This window comes from Vidua macroura, chromosome 1 (assembly GCF_024509145.1).
Source record: "Vidua macroura isolate BioBank_ID:100142 chromosome 1, ASM2450914v1, whole genome shotgun sequence".
NCBI classification, from domain to species: domain Eukaryota; kingdom Metazoa; phylum Chordata; class Aves; order Passeriformes; family Viduidae; genus Vidua; species Vidua macroura.
The window spans coordinates 32,255,213-32,268,468 of NC_071571.1; the positions used below are offsets into that span (position 1 = coordinate 32,255,213).

The 13,256-nt window shown below is 39.9% G+C and overlaps 1 protein-coding gene across 1 annotated transcript; it reads left to right on the forward strand.

Annotated features, from left to right (window-relative positions):
• Positions 1 to 4,172: 4,172 nt before the first annotated feature.
• Positions 4,173 to 13,008, forward strand: FAM221A (family with sequence similarity 221 member A). The gene is made up of 7 exons (XM_053972347.1): positions 4,173 to 5,324; positions 6,831 to 7,004; positions 7,471 to 7,661; positions 9,203 to 9,409; positions 10,232 to 10,342; positions 10,998 to 11,086; positions 12,780 to 13,008. Exons 1-7 carry the CDS (start codon positions 5,269 to 5,271, stop codon positions 12,840 to 12,842), a joined length of 891 nt encoding a protein of 296 aa, XP_053828322.1. The 5' UTR covers positions 4,173 to 5,268; the 3' UTR covers positions 12,843 to 13,008.
• The last annotated feature ends 248 nt before the right edge of the window (positions 13,009 to 13,256 follow it).

Sequence of the window (13,256 nt, forward strand, 5' to 3'; positions counted from 1 at the left end):
AAGTTCTAATGAAGAAAAATGGAAAGAGAAGAGTATATATTGATTGCTGTCTAAACAGACAGAAACAGCACAGGTCTCAATACAGCCCTTGAGTTCTACAACTAAATACCTGGCAGGCAAAAATCTTGGGGAAGTTGTCTTTATTCGCTCATCCTTTCTGTTGCATTTCTCATTTAAATAAATAGTTTTGATTCTCTGTATAGTAATCTGAATGTAATGAAGATATCCAAATATTTTCTCACAATTGTATGTGAAGAAGAAGTGCTGAGGGGCTCCACATTAAAGAACTTTTGAGATGAATGGAGGGACAGATGGACAGACACTCCTCTCAAACACACTGATACAGCTCTTAACAAGCTACCTATGCACTGTTAAGATCACAGAAGTTTGCTGATCTGTTTTAAATGAAATAATTTTAAAAATACAGAATCATGGCCCAGGATATAGAGGTTCTTGTGTTTAGTGTGGTGAAATATCAGTATCCTTGGCACCCAGTATTATGCATCACATATTGCACAGTTGTCTGGTTTTCCAAGTAACTGCTAAATCCTTGTTTTTTGATGACACAATCATTTAAAGAAGCTGACTAGATAGATCTGAATTATAATTAAAAATACTTGCTAATTCAGAGGTTTCCAAATTGCATCATGTTTGTGATGTGTGCAAGTTGCTTTAGCATCCAAGCACCTCCTGTGCAGGTACATGTTCCGGGGGTATTTGCTGCTGGCACAGCCTTTGTTGGTGGGAATGCAGAAGCAGAGTAAATTTAGGAACCTCTATCAAGATATTATTTAGAAAAATGATTGCCTAAAATTTAGCATCCCAGTTTATTATGTTTTCTTGAAAAATCTTTTAGTTTCTAAAAATACACTGACTAATTGAATGAGCTGAATGTCTAAAACATTCTTATGTAAAATTGGTGTGGTATTTTTAAAGGTGATATAGAATGTCAATTAATAAATCCAGCCTAACAATAATTCCTCCTAATTAATAAATCCTCTTTACCTAACAATTGTGCTTTTTCATCATTTTGTATTTTACAAAACAAAGAGACTGCTACCTTGAAGTTCAATTTGGTGTATCTGATAGCATGCCACCTTCAAAGGCAAGAGCAAAATGGGAGACTTCCCTTTATAGCAGCCAAAAAAGTGAATTAGACTTTTGCTATGTTTTTCATGTGGAAAAGACTGGTATTGAATGGGTATTTCACTAATCTCAGTTTGTTAGGAATGATGCACATAGGCATTTGAAAATATCCTTTAAGTTATTAAAATGAAGCCCAATTTTTAAAAAATTCACATTACATACATTCATGGAATCACATCTCTTAAGCACCACTGGCATCACATGCTGCTGAGTTATCTTATCTTTAAGTGATCTTAATTGCTACAAGTTTCCTAACTGTGTTTGTCAGTACCTTCAGCAAAAATCTTTCATTATTAATTGATCCTTACTTGCACATGAGTTTAGGTTCCATATTCCCTTTGGCATTCATCAACTTTGTCAGTTGGTGTCTAATCAGGTTCTGTTTTTCTACAAGCAAAACTGAAGAGAGACATGTTGACATTTTTAAATACTGTAAACTAGGTTTAATAATACACAAACTAATTTTTATTGTCGCATAGTCTATGGTCATGGTTAGAAGTTTATAAAAGTGAGTACTGCTTGCTTATACTTTTAAGTATATTGGGATATTGATATCATATGTGGAAGGAGGAAACAATTTGACAGAAACTGTTTCTGTTATGCTTTATGCCTCTTAAATTCTTGTTTTCAGGAGAGCTAATCAGATAGTCATTGACCAGTTCCATAGAAATAGAATGGCTGACTACTGCTTCAAAATTATGACTTGAGGTTTAAAATATTAAAACAGGTTTTTACTAAATTAATTATTTTTGTATTAGTGAAGTGGCTATCTTCAATTTATAGATGTTTCACTGAGAATAATTTTAAACACTTGTCAAACTTGTAAGGATTTAAAAAAATTTAAAGGGTCACACGTTTTATTGTTAACAGAGGGTGTTGAGAGAGACTGTCAACACCCTGTGAAGCATTAAGCTGTTGCCTTTGATGTGTAGGCAGCACCTTAGGTCTCACAGAGCTGTACTGTAAGTATGCGTCCATATGTTCAACCCACTTTGATGTGTTCAGAGATCTTGGGCCAGCAGTATCCGTATGCTACATCACAACTACAGGAGGTAAAACATGCCATCTGGATTCCTGTTCTTTTACTTACCTTGCGTCATGGCTTCTTCACAGTAGCAGAAAGCCTTATTTTTTTTTTCCCTGCTATTCAAAAATTGGTAGTTTACAAAAAGAAAAATCTGTTTTAAGCAGTCTTTAATGAATTTTATTTTGGATGTCTATTAACAATCTCCTAGAAGGGATGAGAGACAGGAATAGGTTACCTAAATTCAAAATGTATTCTAATACTCATGCTATGACAGTAAAAAGAGAGTGTTTGAAATATCTTTATTAGCTAAGAACTCTATTTCTGAGTCACAAAGTACATTTTATATCTGTTCCCAAGTATGTCTACTGATCCAGGTTTGGATCCAAGTAGATCTTGGGGGTGTCTTATTAGCACTAGGTGCTAATAAACTGAACACTATCTATATTGTGAAACAGTTGCTGTGATCAAATCCAGGAAAATAATCCTCAATTTTTTTTGATGGGAAGTAGTTCATAGGACAGATGCCTCACAAAAAAAATGACTTGATTTCCTACTCTTAGTAAGTTGTCACTGGCTGTTCATGCATAAACACTGACATGAGTGACATACAGGCTAACATTTGTACCCCTCACTGAAAGCTGCATTATTAAGAAACCTGGTGCTTCTGTCTAAACCCAAGCTGTATTTCAGGGGACTGTTTTTAAAAGCACAGATGAGGCACATCAATTTATGACACAGGAGCTCTGCTCATTCTGTGTGAACCAGGCTTGCCAGAGCTCTTCCCCCCACTCCCACACCTCCCCCTTTATTGGCAGTGCTGGGATCTCTGGCACCAGTAAAATGTGCTTACAAATAAGGTATCTCAGAGATCTTCAGTTTTGTGCAGCTCCCGTGGAGCAGTGTGTTCCTCAGTATGTTCAAACTCTTTGGCTGCAGAGCTTCTAGTCCTGCTTTCAAGGTCCCCTTTCCCCCATCTGTTTCTTTTTTTAAGTTTTGGTCACAGGAGGAATTTTCTCTTCCCTGACTTTTCCCTGACAATCCTATTTTCTTTGGTGTGATTTTATTTTCTTCCACTAGCTTACTTGAAGATGTATTGACTGCAGTGGGGACTTGCTCCCTTATCTTCCTGCCTTTGAGGGTGACCTGTTTGTGTTCAGATCTCAGTGTGACAGAATGTGTGTGTTGTGTTGCAGTGCTGTCTGCTCTGCTGAAATTGCTTATACATGTGGCATAGCCACAGGACAAATGCCTGGACCATATGCCCTATCACCTTATTTGGATACTGAGAGTGTCCCTGTTGTTTCATTTCCTTCTGGGAGATGTTTTGGCAAAACATTGCCATGGTCCTGTGACATTCCTCTTCACCACCACCTTCTGCTGCATTGCTGGTGGCTTGCCCAGTACAAAACTATGTGGAGATTTCTCTGAATTTTTTTTTTTTTTTTTGGTCATTGTATGGCATGAAAACAGCCTTTCCTCTTGGATCTCAATTTGACAATCTGAAGTCTCATAGCTTATGCTAGCAGGCAGAACACAATTTAAATACCAATTTCCTAAAGCTCAGATAAGGAAAGTGTACTATATTACTTCATCACATATTTGATCACTTTGTGGCCAGTCTGTTTGTATCAAGGGGAAGCAGTCAATTTACACAGTTAGTGCAGTGTCAGAAATAGCAGCCTGTGGTGGATTCACTAAAAACACATTGGAGGAGTTGTTCCAATATGGTTACATTGATTGTGGCATATGGAGAAGAATCGGGATTTGCAGGTTGCCGGTCTAAGAACCATCTTTGGTCAAGAATGTTTCCCAAAGTTGGCCTCCTGTAATCTTGAACTACGAGCAAAACATATTTTCTAATGGAACATACATTTTATTTTGTAAAGGAAGAGGAATCAGTGACAAACCAAAAGTACCCCTCACCTACCCACCAGAAAAGTGGTTGTCTAAACAGCAGCAGCAGCAGCAGAGGGCAATGTAGGTGCAAGGCAGGCACTTGGTGCAGGAGGGCTTGGGTGCTGTGCTGTGTGGCTGGTGGCACCCAAGACTGTGGGTGTCCTGAGGCACTGCACTTGTGGGCATGTGTGGCTGTGCCCTGGCACTGCTGCTCAGTGTCTATCCCAGGGGGCACAGACTGCCTTCCCAGAGAGTGTGTGTACACCACGTGTGCCCTGTCCTTGATATGGAGCCCCTCAAGACTTGAATCAAACTTAGCGATTTTTTTAGTTGTTAATCAGTAGCCATAGCTGGACAGTAATGGTTGAGCAATTGCATTGTGAATGTTGTATGCTTGGCTAATTTTTTGTTTTAGGAAAAGAGGAGAGAATTCCAAGATGAATAGACTGTCTGGATGAGAGCCACCAGGAGTGAAGCCAGTAGAGCTAAGCAGTAACCGCGGGAAAAGGGAATTCCAGCTGTGGGCGATCACGACCACCTACTCAAAACAGACCCCAGACTCAAATGGGCAGAACTGTGCCTGTGTACTAATTAGCATGACAAATGAGAGGTATGACTAACAAATAGGGGGCTGAATACTAATTAGTAGAAAAATTACACAATTTTTAGCCAATGAATACCGATGCCTTTGTTAAAATGTAATCAATAGTGTAAAGTTTTGATGACCTAGCCTTTTGTGGGTTACCACCTAGCTCCCTGCTTTGCGCAGTCCGGAATAAAACAAAGCAGGGCCTCGCCCCACTGCGCGCCCGGTAACGACAACACCCCGGCCGGGACAACACGCCGGCGCGGGGCTGGCCGTGCCCGCGGGCCCGCACACACCTCCCGCATCCGCACGTTCCTCAGCCGCCGCTGCGGAGCGTGCTGCGGCGAGCCGCCCGCCTGCGCCCGCCTCCCCTCCGCCTGCCTCCGGCTGCCTGCCGCCGCCTGTCCCCCGCCTTCCCCCGCCTGTCCCCCTCCGTCCCCCACCTCTCTCCTACCTGTCCCCCACCTTTCCTCCGCCTGTACCCCGCCTTTGCCCCGCCTGTCGCCGGTGCCTCCCGGTGCCTCCTGCCTGCCGCACCCCGTGCGCGGGCGCCGCCCGGCGCGGCCGGGGTCCTGCCCGTTCCCAGCACCCTGCCCCGGGCGGCCCAGCGGGCATGGAGCGGCTGCAGGTGGAGGCGCAGGCCGTGGAGGAGTACGCGGAGTACCGGCGGTGAGCGCACAGGGGCGGCGCGCTGGGGTCGCTGGGGCGGGGGACGGGCGTTTCCAGCCGTGTCGCATCCCCTGCGGCCGACCCGCGGCCCGGGATTCCTCCCGGAGGGATGCCCGCCTCCGGCCCTCCTGAATTGGCTGCTTCGGGGTGTGCGGCGGCCACATGCACCGCCCGCCGTCCACTGTCGCAGTCGGAGGTGCCGTGGCTGGTGCGCCCTGGTGAGGACCCGCTGCAAGCCTTGGCTGTCAGCGGTGAAGTCACGCATCGTCCCTCGCATCCAGGGCAGCGTGAGATGTACTGTGAGAGGCCATCTGGTCTGCCAGTGGCATCCCTGCCCACGGCAGCGGCGCTGGAATTAGGTGGTCTTTAAGGTCCCGTCCAATCTAAACCATTATTTGATAATCTGCCAGCCGTACTGCTCTTTCAGAATATGAGGAATTCTGTGCATCATGAGTTCCAAGTTTTGCATTGTACAAATCCCTTACACTCTTGTGTGTCTTTGCCAGTCTTGTCAGCGGTCCTCTCGAAAGGTTGAACAAAAATAAACACAGTCGTTGTGCTGAGATGAGATCTTAATTTAGTTTAGGAAAACCTCGAGTAAAACACCAGAGGAAGGCACAGTGGTATTTCTTATATAAGGCGTGCAATGATGCAGTGGGTGTTGGCTGGGTTGACATGCAAATGATAGCATTGTGTTGGCACATTATTCTGGTGCTGTAGAGTGCTGGCAGTGCACAAATCCACAGAATATTTGACAAAGAATCACTCGTTCAGCATGTTTCAGCATATCCAATAAATAATAACTGAGATATTTACAGACATTAATAAAATCATAGCATAGGTATGATTAATAAAATTTTAGCATAGGTAAGTGCTGCAGTTAAGTCTCAGTTGTATTTTACGTATTTTATTTATTGTCCTTAATTGTTTCCATAAATGCAGAATTTGGATGCTGCTCCAGAGTTCCAGCTATTCAGTGACCTTGAATTTGAACATAGTGATAGTTTAAACAAATGGGCCTGTCTGAATGGGGGATACAGCCCCCACCAACTTCGGCTACAGAAACCAGCATAGTCTTCTTGCAAATCAGAAGACAATTTGGATGTGTTGTTTGTTGCTTTAATGACAGTGGGGTTACCTGCTTGCACCTGAATACTCAGAGTAGACTGAGATTAATCTCCTGATACAAGTTTGCAGTACAGTTAGGTGTAGATGGGTGAAGTGACTTGCTGGAATTCAGTGAAGACGTTTGAGGGAGAGCTGGCTGGTTACATGACCCTTGATGCTCATTGCTTTTTTTTTTTTTTTTTAAAAGAGCGTTATTCAAAAAATATTCTCCAAAAGTCAGCTATAGTTCTGTTAAATTATTAGAAGAGTAATATGAAATACAAGATTTGTTTTGCATTTACAGAAAAAGTTTTGTTATATATTATTTGAAAAAAAATCTGAGAAGCGTACTTTTATTGTCTTAATTTTTTTATGGCTTTTTTTATGCCATGTATACAGAATTGTAGGTGATGATGATGGAGGAAAGCCCTTTACTCCTGAGGAATACGAGGAGTACAAAAGGAAAGTATTACCAGCTCGGCTGCAGAACAGGTTGTATGTGAGCTGGAGATCACCAACTGGCATGGACTGTAAGCTTGTGGGACCAGAGACACTGTGCTTTTGCACTCACCGGTGAGTAGCTTCCCTCCTTTTACACTTTAGGATTTTTAAAAATCAGGAAAATGTGAAATAATCCCAGACACATTACAGTAGCACATTGGCAAATTTATTTGAGGTTTAAGGGTTGAGAAAGTTAGGTTTTAAATAGTAACAACTGTTTGTAAATGAAAATGTCAATATATTTTTGAAACCAAAATGATTTTGTAGTCTCAATAAATTCAGCTGCAAGGCATGAGTTAATGTAGATCAGATTGATTCTGGTAGTGCTTTCAAAATGAAACATAAGGATATGTGATATTTATGTAATAAATAGATGTAAAACCACCTGCTATCATGCATTTAATTGAAATTTCACAAATAAGAGTAAAAAGTAGAATTAAAGCTACTTCAAAACAAAACTTGTGAATAGTAAGCCTTTCAGGTAGTTTTCTGATAAATACTAACACAGTTATAAAAGTCATTACCTTTCCTGTTTTAGGTATAAACAACACAAAACAGACTACGAGGTGCTTCCCAAGGAGCGCCCTATCAGTGTGCCCTGCAGAGTGAAACGTTGCCCGTGCCAGTCCTACCAGTTTGTCCCCCTGAACGGCACCCAGCCCGTCCGCTGCCGCTGCAAGCACTTCGCTGACCAGCACAGCGCAGCGCCGGGCTTTCCCTGTAACTCCTGTAAGTCACCGCTGGGCTCGCGGCATTCCCTGCCAGGAAATTAACAGGAACAGCGTGTGAGGATGTGCGTTCTGCCCAGGATATTGGGTGTGTGCTGCTCTTGTCACCAATGCTGTTTTCATCCTTGAGGAAGGATGAGAAGTGGGAAGGAAGACATCACCTTTTGCACAGGAGGGTTTAGGACATCCATAGTTTCCCCAGGTCCTGTGAAGGAGTTTAAATCTCTGAATGCTTCAGATAGGAGCTTATGGAGACAGATGCCTGAAGTTAGACAGTATGAAAGCACCCTGTTTGCAGTTTGTCACTTCAGCTGCATGCACGTGCCTTTTCTACCTGAACTTGGTAGTTTGAGAGAAGTGTTGACCTTCATTTCTCTATTGCCAAGTTGACTAGAACATTAATATGTTTTTATGTCTTTTCTCAAGTCAACAGGAAGTACTACTCTGTTCCCAAATAATTCTATTGCTAGCGCTCTAACAAAGTGGTTCGTGACCATAGAGATTGTGGATCTAGAAATGCAAATGGAGTTTCAGCAAGATCTTAGAAAAGGGATTAACAGGAAGCTTTTTGCTGCAGTTGTTTGAGGTTAATGTTATGAAACAACAGTAATTATTAACCACAGGAAATAAATAATGCATAAAGATGTTTTAGTTTGAAACCTCAAATTACATAAGATGATTTTTTTTTTTTTTTTGCTGGAGTTCTGTACTGTTATTAAATTTCTTTCATGGAATGTCTCTATTTTGTACAGAAAAAAGTGCAAACAGCTTTTGCTGGTTGAGATCATATCTCACAGAATAAACCATAAAATATCTACGTGATAGCCTTTCAAGAATTTGCACTAAGTAATGTGAAAATCTTAGATGTGCAGCTGGATAATTCAGACTGAATCCATAGAACACAATGTTTTCAATATTAATATATATAATGACTTTTGCCTATTATTTCTCAAAAATACCAGACACTTCTGAGGGCTTCACAGATTTTGCAGTGAAGTGCCAAGAATTGCTTCTATTTTGGACTTGTTTGGTTTTAATGTAACAGTATTAATCTTGTCCTGTGTTGATAAATCTAATGTGACAGAAAAGTTGTAACTGAAAAGCTTAACTGCTTGTTGCTCTGTATATATTGCATATCCTGTATTCTGTATTCAAACATAGAGTTCTGTTACTGAGGAGTGCCCAAAATAATATGAAAAAACCTCTAGCATTTTCAAGAATGTGATCAACATACTACGAAAGACTTAAAGAAATTTTTCATGGTGCTCCACAAAATAAACTGTGAGCTGGGAGCAGGGTCATTTGTATAATGAAACATTTGCAACATCACTTCCTCACTTTCTTGGTCACATCATTGCTCCAGGGGGGCTTTGATGACAGTTTTAGATGTAGCTAGGGCAGACAGGTCACTCAGTAGGATCCTGTGACTGGATGGCTCTCATGATCTAATCCCAGGAGTCGTCCTTTCTCTTTTGTACAGCCTTTACATACAGCTGGATGCTTAAATCCCATCACCATCTCACTCATTTATTTCTTTCTCAGGTTCCAAGTGTTCAGGCTTTCATAGCTGCTTTACCTGTGCATGTGGTCAGCCAGCATACGCTCACGAAACAGTTGTGGAAACAAAAGAGGAGCGCTTAGCCCAAGGAAAGCCCGTGGGGCAGGATGTTCCTTACGCTGCCATGGGAGGACTGACTGGTTTTAGCTCGCTAGCAGAAGGCTACATGAGGCTCGATGACAGTGGGATAGGTATGTGCAGCTGACCTGAGATGAAATTTTAATTCTCCACTTAAGTTTTGAAAAGTACTAAATCAAAATAGAGTTTCAAAGTTTGAAGGCAAATTGGATGAATAGGAGTAGAACTGCAGAAAGACTGTTCCTTTCCAGCTGTCCTCAAGGCTTTAAGGGATCACATTGTCCTACTCACTGTTGTGAGTTGATAAAAAAACCACTTTTTCAGCAATTCTGGTGCTCAGCCCAATTGCTTCTGCTCGAAATACAGCATATCCTTTAGAGAGAACCTATAACTTCTAATACTTCCTGTAACCTAGTACTTCCATGTCCTGTTTACGGTAGTCCTTTAGCCTAATACTGCCCAGATATTTCTTGATTATATATTTACAGCATTTTTGTTTCCAAACTCAAAGGTTAATAGCTGTTCAGCAAAAAAAAATAAGAGGTAATTAGTAGAACTTTTTAACAGACATGTTAGTTGGTCTTGATACTTTTTCTGCTCTGTAATTTTGTGTCATTTAGTAATGCACGTTTTGTCCTGAAATACTGTTTTATCTATTATTGCCACATACCCCTTATTTATTTTTAAAATTCTGATCTGGATTCCTGGATTTGTCTGAAGTGTAGAAAGTAAAACATTACTGTAGTAATTGAAGAAACAAAGCTTTTCAATGCCTTTGAAGCCATCCTTGCAATGCTTTTGTTAACTCCAGTTTATGGGATCTGCGCTGAGAGTTGTAGATATGAATCTGTAACCTTGTTTTGACCCCAGAATGTGTATTAGGACTATATCTCCTGGAGTTAATTATTGTTTCCATTCAACTTATTTTCTGACAGGTGCTCCTTCTGCTGAACTTTTAGAAGCCCCCATTACTAGCATGGATCATCCATTTCTAAAAGCATTTCAGGGGCCTTCGAGTTCCACTCAAACCATGCCACAAATAGCAGGTGATGTATAAGTAGGATAATACTGTTATACAAAAAGCACTTATTATATAATTAATTTATTTTAGTAATGAATCAAAGGATGCTCAGGGCATTAAAATGAATATTGAAGCTTTACTATGTGATAAGTTAGTACAACATTCATGTACTTCAAATGCTTAGAATAACATAATGGTTGTTATTTTTGCTTGTGATGTGTTTGTTACCTGAAATTATTTTTTGTTAGTGTTTGTTATCTTTCCCATCAATGGTGTCACGTATTCATTGGATCAGATTTTAAAATTCTTAATTCCTTTTAGAAACTCATCATATCTGAATGGGTTGTACATATTCAGCACAATCCTATGAAACTGCCTTCTGCCAGAAAGCTTTTTCTGCATGGGATTGTGGATCACTTAAACTTATTTTATGTCCCTTATTTAGTACAAAAATTTACCAATTAATATAACAGTTGAATGCCTTTAAAACAATTTATAGTAGGTGCAAGCCTAGACTGGAAAGGTTTCTCTTTGGTCCCAAATGCTGTGTTTTGTACTTGCCTATAAAGGTGAATTCCCATTTAAAATGGGTTTTGCCAAATGTAAAACATAACTAATGGAGTAACAAGTATCATTAATAAAAAAGGGGTTTTGTTTTCTGTTTATGTTTTCTTTTTCAGGTAGTTCAAGTGCCACAGGGCAAGTTTCTCATGGAAAACAATCAGAAGCTGATGACATGGCTTACTTTGAAAAACGCTATCAAGAACGGGCAAGTTACTACATTTATTGCTTAATTTAAATACACTTTCACAAGAGGATGGCTGAACCCTATAAATGTATGATTTAAGTGGCATATAAATGCATTATATAATTCCTTCTCAATTGCTGAGAAATCCAGCTTCTTAACACAAATTTTAAAATACAGTTATGGGCTACTACAAAATTTCAGAGGTCAGTCATGTGTGGGATGGCATTTACCTTAACCAGGCAGATTTTAATTGAGGGTAACTATTACAGAAAACCAAAACATTGTACTATGTGACAGAAAGAAACAACAACACAGAGTCACAGAAACTCCCCTGTGACATTTAGGACTGTGTGTTTGCTGCCTCACTGATAATGTTCCTTTTTTTTTTTAATGACAGTCTGTGTAAGTTTGGCTAAATTTGGTCTGTCTTTCTTAGATGATCTGTATCACTCAGAGATGCCTCCTCCACCACACTATCTTTAGTTTCAATGCCCTGTGGTGTAGGTTATTCACATGTTTAAATCCCTATTCTTTTCTCATATTAGCCCTTTAGCTCCACCATCTCAGCTGAAGTATGTCTTGACTGTTTATGAATTCTTTTGTAAAATAATGTTGCATAATTAACTTTCAAAATCTAAACTGTTTTGCTATTTTGCTTGCTGGCTTGCAACAAGGTGTTTGTTAAGGAGAAAGCTGTTCTAGTTTTGTGAAATTCTAAACAGTTTGTTTTGTAAATCATCAGAAAATATGGACAGATGTTAGAAATATTACATTGGCTCATAGAAAACATCAAATTCAAATTTCTCAGTTTCTTTTTCCCCCAGAGATTTCATTTTCTTTGCAAAAGGTAATAGAAATTTTAGATAAAAACCTCAAGCCTCCAAAGGGGGAAAAGTGTTTTAAAAGGCATTTTTGTGAAGATCAACAGTATTTGCTTAGCAGTGAGTTCATCTGTAGACATCCCAATGAGGTCTTGTTTCCTGTTGGTATTATTTGATGATGGGAAAAAGCATGTTGATTCTTTTTTTCTTGCATTTTTAATAGCAGTGTATGTGTTAGATGGGATGCAAAAGTCTCTGCATCCCTTTTTTATAATTGCTCTAAATGTGATTTCATTCACTAGTGTAAGAGTACTTGAGAAATATCGTAGCTTCTAAAACCGATGGATATATTTGTTTGGATAAACAGTCTTACTGCAAAATGACAGAGTGAAATGTCTATGTGCTGATAAATTTTACAAGAGCCTGTTGTGTAGAAAAAGTCTTACAGGAGGAAATCACGGCCTTGTGGGTCAGCGGGGAGGCTCTGAGACGAAGGTTCAGCACCATTCCCGTGTAGTTTTATGTGTGCTGGTTTGTCTGTGTCTGTTAGACATCTGCAATAAAACTGCTCCACCTTTCATTTACATAGAGATAAACCCTGAACATTCCTGAGACACACTGGCCTTAAGGGATACTCAAATACCTCAACTGCCTTTATCAGAGATAAGGCAGCCTGGTTTCAATAGGGGAGGAGCTGCAGTGCCACAGAAGTGCTCCTTTGTCTTGTGGTGCAAATGTGAGCAGTGCTAGGTTGGTATAATAATGTTGTGTACCTTTCTCCACTGCATGTATCACCCTGGTAAATTTGTGACTGGATCTAGACATTTAATATTGCATTGTTAACCGATTTGCAAATCAATGTTTGAACCACTGCCGATGTCATTTTTTTACAGCTGAAAATGGAGAAAGCTGCTAAACGGAAAGAGAGGAACCCAGTGCCATCAAAGAAGCCATGAGATTAACAAATAAATATTTATTATTTGGCACATTGTTCATTATTGCATTGAGTATTTTCCTCTGTGCCTACCTGCATACCTGTATTTATTCATTTATTTATTCTGTTGTTTTGTTCCTTTGCTGAAATTAATTTTTAATTATCTCATAATAAAATTGGTTCTTTAATCAATGTGTTTGTTATACAGATATTTCTTTGGCAATGGAGAAGCATATTTAGAGAGTTGCAGGTCTGAGGGTTTAAGCTCTGAGAGTTTAAAGTTGGAGAGAATAACCTTGTATTTAAATATTAGATTGTAGGAGGGCAAATAAAAGATTTGTCTTTACTTAGACTTTTATGATACATCTTCTTTATTTGTAGAGTCCTTTAAACTCATCTTGGTTATGGATTTTTTGTGGTGAGATTTGTTCTGTTA

Excerpts from the sequence above, each read along its gene's own strand:
- FAM221A (XM_053972347.1), top strand. The coding sequence starts at position 5,269 with ATGGAGCGGCTGCAGGTGGAGGCGCAGGCCGTGGAGGAGTACGCGGAG. Across the intron at positions 5,325-6,830 it reads GAGTACGCGGAGTACCGGCG|AATTGTAGGTGATGATGATG; the intron begins GTGAGCGCACAG and ends CCATGTATACAG. Across the intron at positions 7,005-7,470 it reads CTGTGCTTTTGCACTCACCG|GTATAAACAACACAAAACAG; the intron begins GTGAGTAGCTTC and ends TTCCTGTTTTAG.